Source organism: Grus americana, chromosome 8, assembly GCF_028858705.1.
Source record: "Grus americana isolate bGruAme1 chromosome 8, bGruAme1.mat, whole genome shotgun sequence".
Lineage (NCBI taxonomy): Eukaryota > Metazoa > Chordata > Aves > Gruiformes > Gruidae > Grus > Grus americana.
This window is the reverse complement of record NC_072859.1, coordinates 28,919,666-28,944,203: the sequence shown is the minus strand read 5'-3', so window position 1 is coordinate 28,944,203 and position 24,538 is coordinate 28,919,666. Positions and strand designations below refer to the sequence as shown.

The window sequence follows — 24,538 nt, the reverse complement described above, 5'->3', positions numbered from 1 at the left end:
GGTTTTCTACAATCTTCAATACTTAGCTCACTATCCTTTGCAAGTCTTAATGTTCTAATAGAACCAATTCTTGGTCGTGTTACAGTCCGATAATAAGGGAAGTACAGAAAGGGGGGGGGTGTCAGAGTTGTGGTGTGGGATTAGCAGTTGATTCTTGTGAGGTGTGTATTTCTGAAGTGAAGCTGTTATGCATTCATCCTAAATGCTTTACCACACCTTTTGTGGTGTTGCTATCTTGTAGTTAATCTTCATGAAGGTGGCTCTGGTTGGAGAAATCTGAGAACAAAATGAGCGATAGATATTCTTAAATTTTGCTTTAGTGTTTACCAACTATGTTGCACATACTTTTTTTCCATCCTTTGAAAGTACTGATCGCTGTTTTGAAGAGAAGTTTCTGTTAATAGACTTGTTTACTGATGCTGATTAAAAATTACTTAAAAAATATTTTATCTTAAAACTTCTAAACTAAAATAATTTGTGATTGTATTCTTAGAATGAGGAATCTTTTAAGCTGAAAAACAAATTTCGCTCCAAAGAAATTTTTTATTTTAGACAGAGATACTGAAGAAGAATGACCCGTTTGCTCCTGGTGGAACAACTGTTACTACATCAAATGATCTAGGTAAAAGTAGATTGTACACATCAGACTTCTTGGGGTTTATTTTTACTTGCTTTTGCTTATTTTTGTTTCTAGTCTTGTAACTGAATTTGTGATGGAGCATTTTAGGGATTTGCAAAGTTTTCTGAATTTTCCTATAAAGTATGACATAAGTTTGCAGTGCAAGTTTGCAGGGGGCTATTTTTATGAAACAAAACTGTCTCATTATCTGTAGTGCATATCACTGAAGACTAAGTCTGAAAAAATGTTCCTGTGCCTTACCTAAAACTGGTAAAATATCCTGATCTAAGTGTTTGGACTGTTTGAATGGTTTGTAGTGCTACCCATTAGGGTTGTTTTTAGAGACATCATGCTACTTTCTAAGCAACATAGAATCATAGAATGGTTTGGGTTGGAAGGGACCTTAAAGATAATCTAGTTCCAACCCCCCTGCTGCAGGCAGGGACACCCTCCACTAGACCACGTTGCCTAAAGCTTCATCCAACCTGGTCTTAAACACTTCCAGGGATGGGCCATCCACAACCTCTCTGGGCAACCTGTTCCAGTGCCTCACCGCGCTCACAGTAAACAATTTCTTCCTAACATCTAATCTAAATCGACCCTCCTTCAGCTTAAACCCATTACCCCTTGTCCTGTCACTACACTCCCTGATAAACAGTCCCTCACCATCTTTCCTGTAGGCCCCTTCAGGTACTGGTAAGCCGCAATTAGATCTCCCCGGAGCCGCCTTTTCTCCAGGCTGAACAATCCCAACTCTCTCAGCCTCTCCTCACAGGAGAGGTGCTCCAGCCCTCTGATCAGCTTCGTGGCCCTCCTCTGGACTCTCTCCAACAGCTCCATGTCTCTCCTGTACTGGGGCCCCCAGAGCTGGACGCAGTACTCCAGGTGGGGTCTCACAAGAGCGGAGTAGAGGGGCAGGATCATCTCCCTTGACCTGCTGGTCACACCTCTCTTGATGCAGCCCAGGACAGGGATGGCTTTCTGGGCTGCAAGCGCACACTGCCAGCTCATGTTGAGCTTCTCATCAATCAATACCCCCAAGTCTTTCTCCTCAGGGCTGCAAACATACAAGATAGCTTTGTACTACAAGAGGAGATGTGGGATAGAATAACTGCTTCATCAACAGTTTTTACTGTTTGCTCCTTTTGTTTTGCCATGACCCTTTCTCATCTGAAAGCTAAAGATGTTTTAGGGAAGACTCCAATCTCCTGTTTTCCCCAGTTGCACTGACAAGGGGTAATCCAAAACATGACTCCACATGTGATTTCATATTGTAAAACTGTTCAGTTTAGTCATAGGGGAAAAAACACCCCCGCTGTTTTCTAGAGACACAGAAGTGAGTATTGGTAAAGACAGCGTGATTCTTGCTTTACAGTAGAATAGCGGTTTTCACATATTGTGAGGCACATAGGAATGAAAGGGTACTGTTGAATTAGATTGAGATGATACGGGGTTTAGATACTTTATTCCACAAGTGGGCCTACAGTCAGAAGTGAGCTCTTGTTTGTGTTCATGTATATATGTCTGTGTATGTATATTTATGGGTGTATGCACACAGAAAATAGCTCTGGTGTATACATACATGTATCTCAGCAAAACATCCAGTAGTATGGTTTTTTCATACTTTCAGTGGAATTTAACTTTTTTAAATTTAGGAAACTAGAATACCAGTACCTTCTTTTGAATTACTCCCTGTTCAGGAGAATTATTATTCTTAATCGGTTGTTGACATGTAGAGTTTTGTAAAAGCTACTTGATAACTTAAATAAAAGCGACCACCTCATAAAATATTTCATTTGAATTAGCCTATGATGCAAAATATGTAACATTTGTTTTTTGTTGTGGGATTTTTTTAATCTCTCTTTTTTAATTTCATTCTGTTTGCTTGATTTGTGTGGATTTAGCTACAGACCCCTTTGCCTCTCTGTTTGGAAATGAATCCTTTGGAAGCGGCTTTGCTGACTTTAGTACGCTGTCAAAGGTAATAAGAAGCTACTGCCACTCATGGAAAATGCATGAAACTCAGCAGTGCCAAGACCTAGCTTACTCCCTCTACCAACACTTCCATTACAGTTTTGCCACCTCTAAACATTTATAATGGCTGACTTTCTTGAAAAAGAGATCTTTAAAGTAAATTGTCCTGCAATTCCACCGTGAAGAATGCAATGTGATCTTTGTGGCTTTATAAGTATTTTCTCTGTTTGAAGTGATATTATAATTTCAAAATTTGCTGAGTTTAACAGCAAAAGTATTACTTTTGGATGTATAACTGCACTCAACTTTATATTGCTGTAGACACTAACCATTCCTGATTCTTCTTTATTTTCAGTCTCCTGGAGTATGTGAATGATATGTTTAAAAACAAACAAAAGTATTTGCTTTTTGTCTTAGTACAAACTTTCAGTTCTAAATAAATACTACATTATTGAAAAGAAGGGAAAGTGGTAGAATTGCACTGAAAATGTGTACATTGCTGTTTTCTTTGTTGAAGGCCAACAACGAGGATCCCTTTAGCTCTTCCACATCGAGTTCTGTCAACAATGTGATCATAACTAAAAACTTATTTGAGGAACCACCAGCTAAAAATGAGGATGTTCCTCCTGCATTGCCCCCTAAAACAGGAACTCCCACAAGGCCCTGTCCACCACCACCTGGTAAGAGCTGATACTGCGATGTTGTTAACAATTAGCTCCTTCAATATTGGCAGCGGGACAATAATTATGATGGGATGGTGAAGTGTCTGAATTTAGAATCGGTGAGCAAGATGTGTAACAAGTCTGTTCCTGATCTCTTGGTGGTTTCCTCAGAGTTAAATTTTGCATGGTGTTTGGGATCATAGTTTGGTTTTTTGAAGAGAGAAAGGATTAAGAAAACAGGAAAAAATAGGTATTGCAAGTATCTGCAAGAACATAACATGGCTGCAAATGAAACGGTTACTAATGTGATACGTTGTGAATCTTGCATTAAATTATGCTTAAAGTGAGAATTCAGTGTGTTTTATCCATTGTGAAACCTCTGGTTTTAATGCAAAATGAATTAAATAGGGTTAGATAATTGTCTTGGGCTTTCACATTAACTTTTTTCCAGGTGGCCTTGCCAGAGGTCTGTAGTAGTAAACCTAGCCGATGTAATAGTAATAAACTCAAGTTTCCTATGCTGTCTTCTGCTCAAGTGATACTGAGTCCTCGGATCTACTCCATGACACAAACTACCCTGCTTTCCAGAAAAGGCCATGATTATCAAAGGCAACACCACCTTCTTGTGGTTGCAATGAGCCCATGTTTCAACAGACTCCTCTCTCCCAATTTTTTTTTTTTATAGATTGGAAAATTAATTACTAGTATTCCTTTTTAAGTTTCTCTCTTTTGTTTCATTTTCTTTAAAAACTACTGCATCATTTTTTTGCTATTACACTATATGGATGAATCTTAAGGTGTTTTGGAAAACTGTGTAGCATGAACCTCAAACGTGTATTTGTCTTTTTTTCCTCAGAAGAAAGTGGAACACAGTAAATGTAGGGGTATTAATGCTAAAGTTTTAAACTCAGCTGTTCAAATCAGTTTCATTGTAAATAACATTAAAACAGCTGACCTGACAAGTGATAATTTGAATATTTGATAGTGTTTCCTCTTATGGTGGTCCTTATTTAAAACAAAAAAAAAAAGGATTTCTGACTTCACTGTGTGGGAGTGGCTATGACGTGGTGTACAGATCTGCTTTTAGAATGCAGGCTGCTAGTGGCGGGCCAGCTGCATCTTTACCAATAGGTGTCTAGAAAAAAGCCTGTTTTGATTTGCACATATTAAAAATGATACTGTGGTTATCGTGATAACCATTCCCAATAAATTATTTTCCTAATGAAAATTTTAAAATGGAGATACTTAAGTGTATTTGTTTTTAATTACTCCCTTGGTCTGATTCAAAACATGTTTTTTAAAAGAAATACTCTGAAATCTCTCTCTTAATTTGTCACACTACTGGAAAGTGTGCAGAAGAGCTGTTGGTTTGCCTCTGAAATCCGTTGCCTTTCTAGATACTGATAAGCACCCTTGTTTCATGATTTTGGGGCAGATTGGGAGACTGTAGACTTCATAATCTTACACTTATTAATCCTTCCTGACTAGAAATAAAATTCCCTAGATGTCATTTGAAGTTGCTTCTCCCACATTATTCAAGAAATAGGCATACCTTGTTTGCCAGTAATAGAACATCATCAGTGAATGAGAGCTATCATGGCAATGTTATCTGCAAAGTGTCTAAATAAAACATATATTCCCAAGGGAGTGTTCTCTAAATCATTGCCAAATTAGAATCTCTTTTGGTCTATGAAAGAATTTTTAGACTAACTTGCTACAGTGATATGCAAAATGTGAAGCACTTTGGTTTGATTCTGCAGTTTAAAATGGTGACAGAAGCAAGTTCTAAAATACGACCATTGTAAGTGTCGAACCGCTTGCAGAACATGCTAGTTGAATTCAGGAAACTGCAGTGAAACCTTTTCTGTAAGCAGTAACATATGGAGAGAATGGTGGGATGAAATTCAGCTCAACTGTTCTTGGAAGTATTTGGGTTAATGTCCTCAAAGGTGTTGAAAGCTGGCTGGGGTTAAGCTGAAAAGAGAACGAGATAAGTGGGGGCTTGTGCCTGATTCTGTTATCTGCAGCTACTTAGGAAAGGATTAACGAAATAGTTAAGCCTGTGATTGCGTCTTGTCATGCTCCTTCATTCTGTTAGTTTAAAAACTACAGAAATTCCAGGTGTTAGCATAGTGAGAGGACATGGTGTTTAGAAGACTTGCAAATGTATTTCTGGTCTCTGAATGACATTGTTAACCTTGCTGGAATGATCATGGACAGTTGATAAGCACAAGAAAAAAATATTGTGCTGATAGAATAGGGGCTCAAAACTGTTAGAAATTCTCGTCCCAAAACAGTTAATTAGTACGTAACTGTGTTCTTGAATCATTAACACACATGTATTCTTTTTTACCTGATAACCCTGTAAGAAACTATGGACCATACTCTCCTTTTTTAAATTGGCACCCCTTCCTCTGAAGTAATTGCAACTCCACTAGTTTACTAGAAGAGGTTGCACTCCAAGTAGCTTTTGAATTTGTTTTTGGGGTTTTTTTACTATTTTTGGCATGTTATTACCTGCTATCTTAAATTCATTTTAAATTCATTTTAATCTAAGGGAAAAGACCGATCAATCAAATAGACTCTTCAGATTCCTTTAAACCGAGCGATCCATTTCAGCCTTTCCCCACCCCAGACATTCCCAAAGAACAAGAAGCAGATCTATTCTGTGATCCATTTGCTCCCACCAGCATCAGTAAAGAGGCTGACCCCAACAATTTTGCAAACTTCAGTACTGTGAGTAAACACTTTTTACATTTGTTTCAGTATAATGACAGCTTTGAATTGTTCACACTGAAGTCTTCAGTCTAACTTAAAATATCAAAACATATCCCATGTACAAAAGGGATATTGCTTCCAGTTAAAACAGTGTTTACATTTAGTTTACAGCTGAGGCTGTCCTAAAACAAAATACTGCAAATTGTTGTAGTTAATGTTGAAATTGCATTACTTCTATGAGTTTTTTTTTTCATGGAGGCCTCCTGGCTTTTAGAAAATAGGACTTTTTAAATATCTATATGCTAGGGATTATCCATTTTATCAAAGCATGCAGCAGATTTAAATTATATATCTATAACAAGCACACTGTTAACTATCCAATTAAAAATAAAACAAAAGGTGTGATTTTTAATTTAGCTGTCACTGAACTGTTTGATCATAATTTCAATGTACTGAAATATTGATAAACAGCCTCATAACGGTATATGTTAATGAAATATAATTCGGTGAGTTTTGAATGGCTAGTAAATTCCAGACTTACGTACAATGAAGTAAAAAGTAGTAAGTGTCTCTTTATAACCAGAATCCATTTCATAGAAGTCGTGGTGTCCCAGCAGTAGAAGCAAATCTAAAGGTTTGTGCATGCCTATTTTTTTTTTCTTTTGAGCTTTTGCGAATAGGATGATCTCACTTTCAAGCTTGATACCTGTTAAATGCAATTTGCATTTACAGTATCTTGACCATACTGCTTTTTTTTTATTTTCAGGCCTAATAAACTATATGCTTGATTGAAGTAAACTGAGGATTGACAGGCTCTCAAAATTGACTTGCACTGGTTGATGTGTCTTGTAGCATGACAATTTCTGACATGCTGTTATTGTTATCACTGTTATTAGAGGGACTGAGAAACCAGTTTGGAGGAGAATATGTAAAATGTGGACCAGAAAGCAAAAATGTTCATTATCTTTGTGAAGGAAAAAGTATTCTTTTCCAGCTGCAATTACTGAAAATACTAAGTGAACTATGGAGAAAACTCGAGCTTTTCTACATTTATTTCCCATAGCAGCAGCTCAAAGCAGAAACTAGCTGGAGTATATTGTGATAACAACCCTCCCTTTCAGACTTAGCACTGGGACATTCATCAAGACATGGGCTTCACCTACCTCTTAGCTCTTCTGCATGCTGACTAGAAACAAACTTTAGCATAATCTTTTGTATTTTATTTAAGATAATACCCTTAACTGTCTCTGATTTATAATCATTGTACCACAGAAATTCAGTTCACATTCCGTTCACATCATTATACATTGCAAGAATCTGTTCTTTCATTTTTTTCCTCTTGTATCACACTGACCTTTCTGTATATTACTACTAGGCTTCTAACTGTATGGTTACCTTCTTATTTTGCTGTCTCTTGTATTTATCATCTGCGCAATTGAAAACAGTCATTCTACTGGTTTCTACTGCTAATTTTTGCAGTCATTGTCACCTGGAAAATCATCCCTAATGGAAGTAGGTAAATCACAATGTCCCACAGTGCAGATAGGGCGGTATTTCGTAAAATGTTCTCCTGACTTAAAATTTTTCTTGTATAGACTAGTATTTATCCAAAATAGTTTGAATTTAAATTATAGCACTTTCTGCTCAATAACTGTTTTGAAACTTAATACTGAATTTTGAAACATGGCATATTTCATAAAAATACATCAATTGGATGGCTTCAGTGCAGTTCTTAATAGTTAAACCTTAGACTAAGATAATCTTAATAGTGTATTAAAATTAAAAGCAAGTCATATTTGACGACTACAGTATATACAATTTTTGAAAAACTGTAATTGTCCCTTAAACCAAGGACTTGGACAGTATTAGTTATCATTATATTATTAATCTGGTTTATTTTGTTTTTTAAAAATGCAGTATTCTACTGAGGAAGACATGATTGAATGGGCTAAGAGAGAAAGTGAGAGAGAAGAGAAAGAAAGATTGGCAAGACTAAAACAGCAAGAGCAAGAAGACTTGGAACTGGCTATTGCACTCAGTAAATCTGAAATATCAGAAGCATGAAGTTTAGAATAAGATTTTTGTCTTATGTCAACTGTTTTGTCCCTTTCCCTGAATACCTAACCTATTTAAATGTTAATCAGAAAATACATATATACAAGAAACTATGAAAAGTTTTAAATTTCTGAAAGTGGTGTGAATGTTTCTGCTAAATTCAATCCTTTTGGTTACTGTTTGAATAACATTCAAAAATTGAATGCTAAATTTAAGTTTTCAGGAGAACAAAGTACTTTTTCCCAGCTGTAAGCTAATCAGTTTAAAATGCAGATAGTGAGATTGTAGTTTGACTGTAATCTGTCAGCAGTTGGTAATTGAGCATAAAGTGAACATAGCAATTATTCTGCCATGGCTGACTGTCTCCCATCAAGCAGTTAGTCATTTGAAACCTTTTATCCTTCTAAAGAGATTTCAGTAATGCCAGAGTTGTGGAGTGCTTTATTTTATATGTATGCATATAGATTTTTCTCTTCATTGAAGATTCTGCATTTGGATTTGAAATAACAATCTTCATGGAGTCTAAGTCAGAAAGAGCGTGTCTTTCTGAAACCTTTAATGCTTTTCTTGCATGGTCATAGGTTTTAAGATAGACCTGTTATTTTGTTTTATAAAGCAATTAAATTGAAGAGTCATGTGCATTTGCTGTTGGCCAAGATGACTGTCAAATTATGAGACCCCACTGCTAATTGAGCCACTCTTGCCCGTGTGATACGCAGCTGAACTGGCAAGTAAGTTCAATTTGAAATAGCATTGAGAATAGAAAGAAAAAACAGGTAGTCTGATTTTTTTTTTTGTAACCACAGTTGTTTTCTGTATATGTAATTTATTGAATGCCAACTGATAGTTGCACCTTAAACTGAATGATTTCTTTATGGTCACTGAGTCAGAGTAAGATTGATAGAATGTTAATGCAAATAACTTAATGAAAATAACTTATTGTTCATTTTGAAAGAGCTCTATTCTGGAAAATCGGTTTCATTAAGATAATTCCCAAAAGAACAATCTTTTGCCCTATCTAAAAAATGGATGGCAGCAGCATAAACATCAAGATTTCTTTTTTTCTTGCACTTTTAACCTGTGGTATTTCTGTTGAGGAAATTGAAGTGTTTCAACACACAGCATTGTGGGAAAAGGGGAGAACTCAGCCACGCTTCAGTATATTTAAGCTCTTCCCATTACCTTTCAATGCTGCTGTTGCATGAGTTTGAGGGTAGTTTTCAATTTTTCAGGAAAAATGGGTAACCTGACTGGGATGGTTTTTCTTTTGCACTGGGAAATGAGCATTTAAACACCTGCTCAAAAAAAGTAACTTAAAATTTTGCAAGTATTAAATAGCTATAACTTATCTATACATCTTTGTAATGAGTGTACACTAATCTTGCAAATCATATGCTTAACTGGATTACATAGTTTCTTATCTTTTGTTAAAAATGTATACTCAGTGGACCAACATGATATTATATGTATATATTATATATATATTCCTGCTTTCCTTTATGGAATTTAAAGTTTTGAGTCATTTGATGTTACATTTCATGTTACTGACTCTGACTATAGTACTTTTACTCAGACTACCAACAAACCACTGCTGTGAGCTAAATGGCATTACTTTATGAAGTTTTAACTTTTTTTTTTTAAGAAAAAAAAAAAACCTTGTTCAGGTGGGATTAGCCTCTATTTATAGACTTTCCTTTTGTTTAAAAATTCTAACAATAGCCTGTAATTATGAAGAAATAAAGTTTAAGTACATAAGTGTGAACTGTTTGCCTATTTTTTCAAAAGGGTGCTGTAAGCTGTAAAGCAACATGTAAACGTAATGCAAACAATAGAAAGTGTTCTGATTGTAGTCTGATGGGAGCGGGTTAATTTTCAGAGAAAAAAGCTGCCTGAATCTTGAGGTTAGCTGAAGTGCACACTAATCCCAGCTGTCACTCGCTTCATTAGGAGTTGTGGCGGCTTCAAAGAAAACTCGGGCTACTCTTGTCCAAGGATTTTTGCCTGCGCAAGGATTGCAAAGCCCAAATGTTTAGATACTGAAGATTTATTTGTGAAGATATGTAAGCGTCCTCTACTGGCTGCTGTCAACGTAGAGAGCTTAAGAGATCTTTAGTTTGACCAAGCATATATGATCCTTCTAAATATGTCTGTCAGCACAATATTTCCTTTATGACAAGGTATAGACTGCTTGGGCAGAGGTTTATGAGTTCCAGCAAACATTTACATGTGTCTTTGATCCTTTTGTTGCAGCAGTCCTAGGTTTTAATATACTCATCTAAGTGGACCCAAATCTCTTTGCCTATTTGCTTTTAATGAGACATCAGTTGGATTAGGCAACATAATATTTTCATTAATTTTACCAGGTTCACACACATTCTATTTGAAACCTTCTGCAGGTTATCCACACACACCCCCTTTTTTTTTTCCCCCGTCTGAGTCCCCCGTCCAGTTTCCATCTTAGGCGCACTTTGCCTCTGATTGTGCTGCTTTCAGCCCTCTCTCCCCTCCAAATTGTGTGCAGTCCATCTAACTCGTCATGAAACTGAAGATGGTTGCTAATCATCTTGAATAATTTGATATCCTCTTTTCACTGTCTTCCTCTAACTTCCTACACTATGAAGTTCTAACTGTCATGTAAGTGTTTCTATTTTGTTCACAGAATACCATTGCACTCAAAAGATTGAAGAGATAATCTAATGTTAGACCTCAGCATTGGACTAACTGCTTCTTTGGTTCATGTGCACTTCCTCGCCATCCTTTGCCACCCAGCGTACCTGCTGTATGCCACCTCTTCACAGAAATAGCATCCAGTTGTCAAAACCATGTTCCCTACTGTTGTTTCCTCACTAACTTCTCAACAGATTCATTTAGCTACTTTAAATTTAAATTGACTGTTTCAGAATGTGAATATTTAGTAAAATTATAACTTTAGTATTGGAATGTTTTAGTCATGCTTTAGCCTGAATCTTCAATGTGATTTGCGTGCATGGATGTGGAACCTCATGTTTTTGCAATACTGATGGAATGGTACTTTTAAATGATAATATACAGCATATAGGTTTAGTTTATAAATGGGTAGAATTGGTAAAGCAATGCATCTGTTAAAAAATTGGCAACTAAAGTCATATGTCTTCTCTTTACGGAATTCTGTATCATGTTAGTGAATACTCTTTAATTTAATTCCATTGTTAATTAGAGTGAACATGAAGGTTGGCTTTCAGATACATCCATTTTTTATCTTAGGAGGGAAGAGGATTTGTTTGCCTTGTGCAATTATAAAATACAAGTCAATGTCAAATTAAAAGCAGATAGTCAACAGTTTGTACTGGAAGCAGGCTGTAATTCTCACAAATTGAAGATCTTTCTTGATGCAAGTTTGAGATTTACCCTTTTAATTGGTTGAGTGGAGCTTTAGTTACCTATATGAGTGTTACTGAACTCTTGAACCCTCTGCAGAATAACTTGTGTGTTGTCTTCCTTGTTGGCAGCAAGGTGTAGGTATTAAAGTTTAAAGGCGGGAGAGGGAGGCAAAACAAATCTCTGAAGCTGTGGCTAAGGGTACAACTACCAGCTGGGCAGAGACAGACTTTCCAAGCTTGTAGCACCTAAGCCTTGGTGCAACAACCAGTCTTCGCATCTTTCTGCCGTAGTGATACCTCTGCTATTCGTAGTACCAGTCAAACCCTTGTGCTACCAAAACAGCTAGAAAGCTTCTTGTGTTTCCAGGGAGCTCTGAGGCTAAAATGGAGAAAGGTGCAGAACTGCACAGTACCTGTGCAGGGAGGGAAGACAGCATCATGGTAAGGAATATCTTATGTGGAGAAAAGTCAGGGAGGAGAAAGAAAGAAAAAAAAAAAGTAAAAATACTGTCCTCCTGTGCTTGTAGACTGATAGATGAGTATGAGAATCCCTTGTTGTGGGTTTTTGTGAGAAGCTTCACAGTAAATTTTGGCCTGTGTCTGTTATCTCAGAAAAGATGGGAAGGAACTTTGAATTTGTCAGGTGACAAGCTGTCAACTCTAGGTCAGTAATATCCTGAAACAAAAGTCATTTTCAGCCACAAATCTGTTTAAAGAAACATGAGTAACAAAAAATATGTAATACCAGCTGCATTGCCATTCCTTGCTCACAATACTTAGGAATCCCTGTTGTGCTAAACTTGAGAGATCTAGAGCTGCTAAGGACTTTAGATTTTTAAACTGAAAACAAAAAGCATTAGTTTTTAAAGCAGGTGATCAGGTAGCTAGCTGATAGAGGGGAAGAATGCTGCATTGTTTGGGTGTGTGTTCAAGCGTTCAGGATGTTGTTTCTAGTTATCTCTTGCAGATTTATCAAATGATTTTGGACAAACCACTTCTTAATGCTAATCTGTTTCCTGTTTTCTAAATGACAATGGGTCTCATAGCGCATTATGTAACTGCTTTAATTGAGAGAGACAATCTTGTGCAGAGTAAAAGGAATTTTATTCCATTTTACTTGTGTGAATCCTATAGGTAGGAGAGATATTTTAAGGTGTCTTCTCTCCTCTGTATGAGCAGCCAGTTGCTGCCAGGACTATACAGTAAGTGGAAATAGATTAAGAATTTAACAGAAGTGCTGCTTTGAACAAGATACTTTCTTGAGGATTTAGTTTGCTGATAATACAGGGCAAAATTCTTACTTTTGACTTCAGAGGTCTGTCCCAGCTGGCATTGGCCAGCAGGAGATCCTTGTTCACTGTCTGGAACTGCGTCAGCTTTCTTGGGTTTGTATCTGACAGTGCCCCAGTCAATAAAAGGATTTATCCAGATCTACTTACTTAGACTGATTTTCCTGTGTGGACAGATTCAATGTTTATTCTGTTGAACTATGTAGTATTGAACTTCATATATTCAAAGCCAAAAGGTCTTTAGGATTGTTTTCCACAGAATGTGGTCTCTCTTCAAATGTTACACCAACAGGTGTGGTCACTTACACAGGAAAACTAATTTTGAAAGGCTCAATGGATTTTTAAGTAAAATCCATCTTGTAGATTTTTTTTTTTTTTTAGACATCTGAAGCTCTATTAATACCTCATTCTTAAATGTTCTTCTGTAATATAGACTAGGGCCTTTGAGTTCTAAACAGTTCTGAGGAGTTTGGACTATGAATCCTATTTTGGACTGACATCCAGTAATAGCTTTTACTGAATAAATAACTCAGTTGAGGTTCAAACCAGTGACCCAGAATCCTGAAAACTGTATGTAAAAGTACTAGTTGAATGTTAGAGTCATAGATTTAAATTCTCTAATTTTCCTTAATATGCTATCAATTTATCTTAAAATATTTATTTTACTGTCCGATATTAAAAACACAACTGTTCTGTTCATTCACATAGAATAATGAGAGAATAACTCAGGAGAATAACTAATTTGAACTGCTAACAATGCAACTTTGTCTTTCTGTTTAAGCTCTTTCAACTTTGTCCCTTCAACATAAAATTCCTAAAAGTTGTAAAAAGCAATTTAGAGTATATTATGGGGTGGTTATTAATAAAAATGTTCTTCAGGTTAAATGCGACTAGCTATTGAAAATGGGTTGTATCTAAAGTGCGGGACTACACGGGAAGTCAGTCTTCATTATGAAAGCAGTGAGCTGGAATGTACAAGTTTCACAATTAAAAAACCTAAATGTACGTAACAGATATTTTATGCTGAAAAATGTGGTTTTACATCTGTACCAAAATAGCTCTGTGAAGGTGCTTGTCACCACCCCTTACACCATCCCTCATTGAGCTAAAATGTTTGATTGAGCTAAGACAATCATGAATTTTTGCCTGTTGTCAGCCTAAAGAATCACGCTCCAATGGATCAAACGTGCTCTCTTTAGTTGCTTTGGCTTCTCTCGCAGCAGCTGCGCCCTGTGCACGGAGTGTGAGCAGGCCTGCCGCCTACCTCTCCTTCTGCACATCACGATCATGCTGGCGGTGTTCAGCTAATAAATTCTTTTTTTAACCTTTTGGGCCTGCTTTTCTCAATAACGTGCCTGTTTCTTTGTGTCAACCCTGTCCTTCTGTTTGTCCTGCCACTCCCTCTGCCGTGTATACTTTTGCCTTCTTTCCCCGTTCGTTTCCTTCCACAAACTCCTTTCTTTTGCCAATCTCTTCTGAACTTTATCCCTGTAACCATGAAGCTGCATGATTAATTATATAAGTGACCAAATTAAAACAATTTTTCAGTAGTACATATCTATTAGTAATTTCAATTGGTTTAGCTTTTTTTGACTATGAACAAGTTATTTAAAACAATTTAAACTGCTACATTAGAAATGTAAGCACTCCTTTGGTACAAGGAACTGCCCCTTGTGTTTGGGGGTAGAGGGGTGCAACCAGGGAGCAGGACAGTCATAAACTCGGCTAAATATGAATTATATTTTTCCTCCTGTTTTCTCTCCAGATGAATTAATTACTCTAATTCCAGCACCTAGTAACGATGCATGCTTTGGCTGTTTTGGGGCCCGCCTGGGCTCACCGCAGGCCTCCCTTCAGTTTAACAGCTGGCTGACGCCCTTCATCCCACACAGCGAAGACCCCAGGTCCTGCCCTAGGCACACGTCCCACCACCGCCTGCCCGAATACTACGTTATTACCGCAACCCGATGGAGGCGGCCCGGGGCCGGGGCAGCCCCCCGGGGCCGGCGGAGGGGCGGGCGCTGCCGCAGCCGCTCACCTGCGGGGGCGGCCCCTCAGCCCGGGCCCGGCCCTGCCCGAACATGCGCCGAGGCTCGCCGCTGCCGCCGCTTCACACCATGCGAGGTGGCTGCGGCTGCCGACCGCGCCGGGAAACAGCAGCACCGCCAGCCCTCGGCTCCGGCCTCCCTCCCCACAGCCTCTGGAGCCGGGGACGCCCTACGCGACGCCTCCATGGACTCCCGCGCGGCCAACAGCGGGAGCGGCGACGCCCGGTACGGGGCTGAGGCGGGGCGGGGGGGGCCGCGGGCGTTACCTCAGGCCGCGAGGGGCAGCGGGGTCTCTCCCGCCACAGCCAGCGCCTGCAGCCTCCGGTGGGGCCAGCTGCGGTGTCCCCTGGGAGCAGCACTGCCTCCCCCGAGGCTTTGGGAACGCTCCGGCACGGGTGGGAAAAGGGGCGGCGGCGGGAACACCCGTCCCGGTGCCGGCCGAAGCCGAGGGTCTGGTCGCAGGAGGCGTCGGTGCGGCCGCTGCCCCGACGGAGAGGGGGTGAGGGCGGCTGGTTTCCCGGCTAAGCAGCCCGCCTTGGTCTGAAGCCTGAAAATCGAGTTTGATACCTGTCTGAATTACTCCCGGCTGGCTGTAAGGAATCGGTGCCTTTGTAGCTTCTGCCCGCCTCGTCTCCCCGCTGTGGTCTGGGGCCGGTCCTGCACCGACGCAGGCCGGGACCGCCGGGCAGCTGCAGCCCAAGCTGGGCCCCGGCCGCCCTTGGAGACGCTTTTGCCGCCGAACCGCACACAACTTCGGGTGAACGACTCTGTTGGTCTGTCCTTCCGCTTACCGACCTGAACGGAGCGACTGAAGGGGCAGAAACTGGTTTTTGCACTTTCAGGGGCTTTTTTTTTTTGCTTAGACAAAAGCACTAGCTTAAGCTAATTACGTACCTACCTGTGCTTCAGTAGTTATATGCAAATTAACTTTGGTTTTCAAAGTGTTGTTTAAGAGTGGTGTCATGTCTGTGGAAGAGCATGGAAGACCAAGTCCTTTTCCCTAAGCTCCTGTTTGCACAGCTTGCAGCACACCTTGATAGCGAAACATTGATGTTCGTGACTCTGTAACTCAATGCCTTCTTGCTCGCCCTTCCGAACAAGCTGCAGGTGGATAACTTTACTTTCTCCTTTCCACGTGTGCACTCCCACTGCCCCTAAAATACATAAACTTCCATTGTGTGCAAGGGAGTTGTTTCTTCAAAAGCTGAATCAGTGTGCAAATAACATTCTTCCCCAGTGATGACGGCATGTTACATTTTAGACATGGCTGCGTTAAAGGCTTGTTTGTGGATTGCCTGTTTGACAGAAGACTTTTGAAATAATCTGCTTTATGATCTGTGCGGGAGTAGAAACTTTGCGGTTGTCTGAGAGGTCAGCAAACCATTTCTCTGCTTAGAAGAGTGGTAAAGGGGCCGTTCACGACTCTTCATGAAGTGTGGGAAGTGGTGTTTTGCTCTGTCTTTGCCTGCCTGCTTTCCCTATACCTTAAAGTTGAAAACAGCAAACATCAGCCCAAGACTTCAGCGTGTCCGCAGAAACCATGATGGAAAACGTTTCCTGAATTTTAGATTATATAAGCTAATCAATAGTGCTCATTTTTTGGTGGCATCTATATTAACGTTAGAGTTATTACAGTGAGTGGGTGCTCTAGTGGCACTTAAAGCAGCAAAGTGCTGTAGGATTAAAAAATACAGAGTCTGTTAGCTCTACTAATGATCCAAAATGACACGTGTATTAGTAATAGCCTCATACAATTTTATTGCCACATTCTCTCTCAATAACTCTTTAATGGACCAACAATCTTTTTTTTTTTCTTTTTTTTTAACTCTTTAGGGTGGGAAGGTGGGCCATATGTTTGCAATAATGATTTTAAACGACTTCCAGATCTTGTGTTTGCATTGACAATAGTAGCAGCAAAGGCTGAGAGATTGCAATTGTGACTGCATTGCACTTCAGAAGGTTTTGAGCGTCCAGAGGAACGTTTGCAAAAATATTCAGAAGCAGGAAGGAGTTTGCTGAATTTTGCTAGATTGGGCAGGTTGTCCCAAAAGCCAGACTTAGTGAAGCTGCTGAAGAACTTGGTGCTGGGTCCTCATTGCCTTTCTGCAGCTCCATCTACTGGAACCAGCTGTCGCGTTCCAGTGTAACATTTCACAGAGATAGATGTAAAGTGCTTCAGGTTTTGGTTACTGTACTACAAAATGTTCAAAGCATATATATCAGGATTTTTGCTAATTTTTGGAAAAATATTACTATGTCCTTCTTGTAGTTCATGTTTTACTTAAAATATTCCTTTAAAACCCAATGAAGCTCCTAGACAATGTTTTTGCAGAGTTGAGCTTGTGGTTTCTCAGGTTTCAGATATATTTTGTGAGCAGATTGACATTATTAGCTCATAGTTGGAGGACACGATGGTGTAGTGAACTGGTTAGAACTAAAAACTAAATGCAGGATTTTTTGGGTACGGGTGATGGAAAATGATCTCCTATTTTTGCAGATTTTCAGCTTTTGTCTTCGCTCTGGTAATAAAACTTTCAGTCAGCTTTTGTGGGAAAAAACCAACTATCAGAAGAGAGTCTGAATGTTAGGGTGGTCATTCAGATATACTTGACTTAATGGCTTGAATCTCGAATGCAAATCAAATAGAATGCAATACTGAACTTGCATGTAATTTAATCTTTCTTTCTCTTTGGCTCTAACTAACATTGTCATCCTGAACTGATGAAACCTTTTCAAAACAGCTCAACTAAGTTTTTAATTTTGACTGGTCCACGTTTCCATGTCGGGGAGGGAGGGGGGGGGGAGCCAGAAAGATCCCAGACTGTTTTGATTCTGAGTTCAAAATCAGCTTTGCGTTTTTATTTGTTTGTTTGTGGTTTTTTTATCCTCATGTAGCTTGCTTAGTTGTTTTTGCACTCTGAAATGGAGAGAATAACAACTGTCTGCTTCTCGAAGCCGTTGTGCCTAAGAATAACTCTTCAAAATGGCTTTAGAAATACTGAGTGCCAAGAAAACTTGCTACTAGTGCTTCTTTTCTGTTCTCGAGTATTGATTCAATAGGCAGGTTAACTCAAGAGAGTTAGAAAGGTGTGTTGAAGTGCTATGCTTGAATTTTTATTTAATTGGAGAGAAAGTGGCATTGTTATTGGTCAAGGTACCGTGAAGTATGCTTTGCAGATGACTTCTGAAATATGAAGTCAGTCTGTTGGAAGCTCTTAGGGAAACATAAGCTGAAATTTCATGTAAAACGATTAAAAATAAAGCAACAATCCCCTATTTGTTATTTTATGTAATTTGTATTTTTTTATGAGAGCCTAAAGTACTGTTCAGCAATGGAAGTGAAACAAAAGCATGATTTATTTTTTTAAAGTTGCAATAAAACATATTGCAGAGTGATTTGTTTTGGTAATGCTTTGCATAGGTTTAATGAAAAAAAAAAAACAACCCCAAACCAAGAAACATTTCAGCTCAGATTAATAAGTACTGCAGGAGAATACTTTTTGGGCCAAAATGTGTATTTCATCCCTTCTCACAGATTTTTGTCTGGCTTCTTACCATGAATGTGACAGACGCGAGCTTGCATTTTGCTTCATGCTTTTTTCGTTTGTTTGCTGGGTACCGAAATGTGCTCAACGCCATTGCACGGCAATGGTCTAGTGCAGCTCTTGCTGATATCTCATTCGTTTTAATATGAACAGAGTTAGACCTTTAAAAATTGAGAGTAAGTATGTCAGAAGCAGTAAAACTGTGAGAAGTTAGACGACTTTGAGAAAAGAGCAAATGGGAATTGTAAGGTTGTCTAAAGACCTTAAAAACCAAAAAGGCACAAGAGGAATCGCATCTGTCCTTCCCAGTGACAAAGATTGTAGAGCATTTAAATTCAAAAAGAGCTGTTAAAACTTGCTAAGCATCGATGCAGAGTGATTTATGATGAAAATTTACTCTTAATTGCAGGGTTCCTGTAAATTTCTTTAATGCTGGATATATTTGTTTTCTTTTAATTTTGACCCCATGTGAACTAATTTTTTCTGTGTACATTCCAGTAGGTTGTTGCAGTTCCAGGATGTTTGGGTTGATAATTTGTAATTTGCCAGACTATATTGTGTATTTTTATTATTTTTATTATTTATTCTCATTCTCATTGATGCAGACAGTTCTACTAACTGGGCGTAATCACCCACAATGGGGTGTTTAACCCTCTGTGAGCAGTCATGGCAGCACAACACGGAAAGGGAACTGTGAAAATGACCGTGATGCTTTTTATTTGTCTGAACAAACCTATCTTAATGAATTTATTGCATTGTTTGCCCATTCAAATACAGGATGAGATCTGTGCACGTAATGCAACCTAGATCCTGCTCAGTGCAAATTAAACAGCGGTGGAACCGAGGGCAGAACACCAGTCTAGTGATTCCCTGGACTTTGTTCTGCTCACTTCACTGCTTTGTCACATCCCTTTGTTTTGTGAGCTTTCACTGGAACAGAAGGGCTGAAAGCTTGAGTATCTTTTTAACCAAAGACCTTTGGCATTGCCGAGGCATCCACAACTTGGTGGTTTGAGAGCTGAGTTAACTCAAAAATAAATCAAGTCATACTCCGCGTAGAACTTGCAATACTAAGATCTCCTGAATGCCAGAATTGCGTCACTGATGTGTGTCTATACAGAATATTTGGAGAACATGAATATTGAAACCTTTCTAATTGCTTTGTTGTTGTTAGAAGTAGCGGCATTTCTGCAGCACCGTGGAGTCTTAGTCACAAGAAGATAAATAGTGAGGTATTACTAGCTTGGCACATAGAACAGAAAAGGATACAGTAGAATTAATTTTCCTGCATTAATGTATTTGCTTTCGAATTATGAAGAAGTTTCTGTATTGTCTGAAAACTGAATAGTAACAAATTATTGTGAGAGCTGCTTACTGGTTCTTCTTTTCATGGTAATGAGCGAGCCGTTCATCCGAGATTATTTCTGATCTCATGTGGTTTTGGAAATGTTTGCAAAAGAGGAAAAGAATTCTTCTCAAGTGATGTGCTTTTTGTTTTCTTTGAATGTAGAGATTTTTTCAGTCTCGGGCTTGGAACATTTGTAACGCAGTGTTGCTCAAAGCAGTCACCTATTTAGAAAAGTGGTAGTCGCTGATTTAGGAATGACTGGCAAACTTGAAAAGGCCAAGGAGAGTAACCCCAGGTGTATCCTGGTATCTCCTAACATCTCTGTGATTATCCAGCATTATGAGAACAGAAAGTGGTGTCATGGCAAGAATGTCTATATTCAGTGGTGATATTTTTGAAAACATGCAATGAGAAGGACCCCCGGATGTCGGCGACGGTACCTATCACACCTGGTGGCCTGCGTATCAGCAAACCAGGTTGTGTTCATATGTTGGAGGTGTCTTAGATTTTTTTTTTTTTTTTTTTTTTGTTAAGAACGGAAACACAGACCTTTGAAGTGTACTTTGGGGTGTTCCTCACATCTGTGAACGGTTTGAAGTGTTAACACTGATGAAGCTTTGGTAGCCCAAGTGGCACAGCGTTTGTAGGGAGCAATATGGTTTTACTACTCCTTCCTTTTTGGAAAAAATGAAGCCATTTTGGGCATGTGAGACTAACCTCTTTTCAGTTCCATTTCAGACTCTCCAAAGAGGTTGCTTAAGAATTTATTAGGTTTTTTTCTGACTACGTGGCTAGAAGCAACCCTCTCTAAATCTCCTTGTAAAGATAGAGTGTAATGCTAATTGTTGTTCCTGTGTACGTAGTGAGCTTTCCACCATCATAATAGTAAGGTGTGCTGCCAAGTGTAGCTTAAAACAGCTGCAAAAATATGTGTTGGTGCAATCCAGTCCTTTCTACCAGCACTATGAGTGTTTGTGCTGCCTTTTAATAGCATAAGATTAGCGTTATCATGCAAAAAATTGAAACTGTATGTTATACAGAGGACCCTTGATATAAAGGGAGTAAAGGAGACCAAAACACCATATTGTCCAGCTTGTTAAATATAAAATAAAATCAACAGCAAATACTTCACGATTACTTAACAGGAAACTTGTAAGCTGAATTTGTAGCTCTTCACAGCTATGTTCTCCTTGCCTTCGACGTAGTAAGTCTGGATGCCGAACAGATTCTGTTGCGTTGCAGAAGAAATGTTTCAGCTGGACAGCAGGACTGGCAGCCAGCTGTGCGGTTTAGGTAGAGCTATTGCAGCAATCAAGCCAGAACCCAGGTTGGTAGCACTAGAGTAGCTTTGTTGATGTTTCTGAAGATGAAAGCACTGTCAGTCATTACTGAGCCCAATTGCCCTGGTGCTGTTCAAGCCCCTGAGATAGAAGGACCCGAGTATGATTACAGAGATTTTGCTGTGAAATTTCTTTGGAATGGGAATATAATCTTTCCATTAGATGCTTTTCTTTGATCTTGCATCCCACTTGCTTTACATGTTTGGGACTAATCTATATTTGGGAAAACACGGTGTATTTCCACTTCTCCCTGCTCCCCGAGTCTCCTGATAATGGAAAGAAGAATCAACTGCTGAGTCACCAGCTCTTGGTCTTCTCTGTGGTGGTTTCTCATCAAGTACTCATGTAGTAGACTACCTCAACTGACTTATGCAGATAACGTAGATTTGGCAGAGAAATGCATCCATATTTTAGGATATGACTGATTTAACTTGTTTTCAGCATTTCACAATACTGAAGGAGCTCTTGAATTACTATTAAAAGCATTACTGTAAAGGCACCAACTTCAGACTTACCTTGCTTTGCAAAGTCTTGGTAATTACTGAGGTAAAATGAGTCAGTAGTTCAGCATTTTGCAGAATACAAGGTTCAAGATCCTTTTTATTAATGAAATTCATAAAATGCAATCACAAATCATAAAGCATATGTGCTGCAAACTTATAGTAAAAAATCAGTCAATATCATGTACACAGATAAAATTTATGCAGAAATATGGTAATTCCCATGCTCAAAAAAGCCGTCCCTTCTCCCTGCTTTTGACCATGGAAAACATCATGATTCTTTACTTTTGAAAGTGCTTTATGTTTCATTAATACTCAGAAAATTAATTTTGCTTAGTTCTGCTTATTTATTTTGCTCAATGTTGCTGTTGGCTTAAAAAGGATTTGATATTTAAGTAAAAAGAGCATTGCCTAGGATGTCCCAAGTAATTGTGCTTCTGACTAGAGACAGTGGGGATGCAGTGGAGTAAGGAGATCAGATCTTGCCTTAATTCAGGGGATACACTGTAATTATGATTTGTGAAGCACCCCCAATCATGGTCCTCAGGGCAGAGAACGATGATTTCATAAATAATAAAACCACAATGAGAACCATATGACTATCCTTGCAAGACCTGCTGCCAAAAGGCAAAAAAAGGAAAGAAGCTTCTAAAACCAAGGGGGAAATCGCCTAAATTTGGAAATATTTCAGATCTTAATTTTTTATATTTGTTTTCTTTAGTTAAAAGAAAACATTGGTACATGTGAGGGAAGAGAGGTTGCATGCTGAAGGTTGTCTGAGCATGTAATTGTTACCAGAGAAGTGGTATTCAAATAAAAACGCTCCGACTCAAGTCTTGAACTTGGCAGAAAGAGCCAGAGCCTTCACCATACAGAACTTTAAGACCGTTTGGAGAAATACAGTATTAATTAGAAATTGTAGAAACAGCTAGTGAGAGTGATGAATAATCTTTTCAGAGGGATCATGATCCTGCCATGGAAGCACCCCAGTTAATTTTAAATTGTAAGCAGTAATTACTCCCAACTGGGGGCGGGGGGGGGGAACGGACGGACGGACCCCGGTAATGTCTTTTATCTCCTGCTGTGGCCCAGGTACATAGTGCTGTTACAAACATGTGATGGAGTCATTAATGGGGCAGCCTGTGGATCTATTACAATAATTTTTATACCAAATGCAGCACGGGCTTTTCCTGTACAGGATGTCATAAAAACAGCAAGAGATTTAATCAGGTATGTTAATGGCTTCAGAGTATCTTCCTGAAATTATCCCTCGCTTGTTGATTGTTTTGGGGTCTTCCTTCAGCAGTTGATGTCTTTAGTATTGGTACTGCTTGGTGTAATCTAAAAAATAAGACTGGATATAGGAGAAAAGAAATATATAATTTTTAATATTAGATGCTCTTGGAGAAACTAACTTAGATAATTAAATCATAGCTGATCAACTTCCACAGTCCAGCTGTCATAATGAGAGAGATGACTGTTCTTACAGCTGGTAGCTGCCCTTCTTACGTACGGGACCAGCACTGCTGACGTGCCGGCAAAGCAGTTTGGGAGCGTACGTTATTTTCTTTTGGGCAAAATCAGCCAAAAGAGCTCACTCCACTGATTAAATTGTTTATGCCAACCCATGTAATTTTGCATGAGATTAAAGAGAGATTTTTACAAAGAACGTGTAAAGTCTCACTGCCTCCCAAAGTTATAGGAACTGACAACAAGCAGCAGTTTGGCTGGTGGATTGAAGGCTGTTTTGGAGAGGATCCTTGTCAGGGAGAAGTACTTTCTCATCTCTTTAGCCTGTCTGCTTCTCACATGCAGCAATTAACACCTCAATTCTCCTGCATGTCAGCTGGCCTCATTTGACTCTCCGTTCTGGTTCACAGGTTTCCGATGTGGTCCACTGCCACACGCAGTAATTTTTGTTGTTTCAGATCTGTAATTACAGAGATATTTGACTTCTGCCTACTTCATACTGAATGAAAGATAGCTGATGCTGCTACTAATTTCAGACAGGTCTGCAGATCAAAGATACGCTGGCAGCTGCCAGCACCTTCTGCATTAGTAGTAAGTATCCAGTGATACATGAACTTCACGTGTCACGGGCCAGCTTTCAAATCACTCATTTGTAGTATGCTGTAAGTGAAGTAGCGATGCTCATAACTCTCATCGCATCATCCATAATGCCCAATCAGAGAGTACGGTATCGCAGGCAGGCGCTGCCCTACCCGGCGCGCGCAGTGTGACTGTCGCTCAGAGCTGATTAAGTAGCACCGAATGCTGCTGCTGCTGCTAGATGTTCGTGCCTAAATGCTCGGTGGGCATACAACTGACTATGTCAGAAAACACAAAAGGTTTAGCAGAAAGGTAAGTAGCAGTGCACAGCATTTTCCATTTGGCTTAGAGGCAGTTCTGAGCTTGCTGTTGAAAGCAGGAGAGAATCTGCAGCCCACTGAAGCATGACTAATCAGTTTGCTAAAATGCTTAGCACTCTCCAGTTTAAAGTATTTCTTCCCTATTGTTCACAGTAACAAATGATGATTTGTAGCATTTATGGAAGGTGTGTATTGTGTTCAGCTGTTAAGCCCTTTACCTGGGAACTACATTAAATGTCAAGTTCCCTTGGAGCACGAGGGAAGTGTGCAACTTGTATTTTTGCTGCTGTGTGCAACTTGTATTTTTGCTGCTGCTGAGGGTGGCACTGTGTTAATAGTTCTTATTCTGGAAAAGATGTGAAGTAATTAATGTATCTTATTTGTGCTTTGAGCTTCAACAATGTTTTTTCCTTTATCATCTTTCTGTTTCAAAGGAATATTTTGAAAAGGTTTGTTTGTATTGGATGGGGTAATTCTCCTGTATGACAAGAAACAAACAAACAAAAAACCCAGGTAAAACATCTAAGTATTTTAAAGCAGATGAGAATATGTTTTATATAGTATTAAATATACTGTTTGGTTCAGGGACACGGGTTTAAAAACCGCAGGTAAGAATTGTAATATGTGTAAACAATAATGGGCAAAGTTTTAATTATTACAGTAAGTAAGGCTCAGAATAGTTAGGCAGACATGATACTGCATATTGTGTGAG

General features: G+C 39.0%; 2 protein-coding genes across 10 annotated transcripts in view; both read left to right on the top strand.

The window, feature by feature from the left end:
- Window positions 1-9,783, top strand: part of EPS15 (epidermal growth factor receptor pathway substrate 15) — a 52,829-nt gene extending 43,046 nt beyond the window's left edge. For 2 of the 8 annotated variants that reach the window (XM_054833586.1, XM_054833587.1), the window contains exons 21-25: window positions 553-622; window positions 2,524-2,600; window positions 3,111-3,273; window positions 5,813-5,991; window positions 7,891-9,783. In XM_054833586.1, coding sequence (XP_054689561.1) covers window positions 553-622; window positions 2,524-2,600; window positions 3,111-3,273; window positions 5,813-5,991; window positions 7,891-8,037 — 636 coding nt within the window. In that variant the 3' untranslated portion in view covers window positions 8,038-9,783. Of the gene's footprint in view, window positions 1-552; window positions 623-2,523; window positions 2,601-3,110; window positions 3,274-5,812; window positions 5,992-6,556; window positions 6,608-7,890 lie in introns of all 8 variants that reach the window. The other 6 variants (XM_054833591.1, XM_054833592.1, XM_054833590.1 and 3 more) reach the window with 5 other exon arrangements.
- Window positions 9,784-14,748: 4,965 nt separating this feature from the next.
- The window catches only part of TTC39A (tetratricopeptide repeat domain 39A), a 48,612-nt gene continuing 38,822 nt past the window's right edge, over window positions 14,749-24,538 (top strand). For both annotated transcript variants that reach the window (XM_054834091.1, XM_054834090.1), the window contains exon 1: window positions 14,749-14,949. In XM_054834091.1, the coding sequence (XP_054690066.1) occupies window positions 14,909-14,949 (41 nt within the window). In that variant the 5' untranslated portion in view covers window positions 14,749-14,908. The remainder of the gene's footprint in view (window positions 14,950-24,538) is intronic.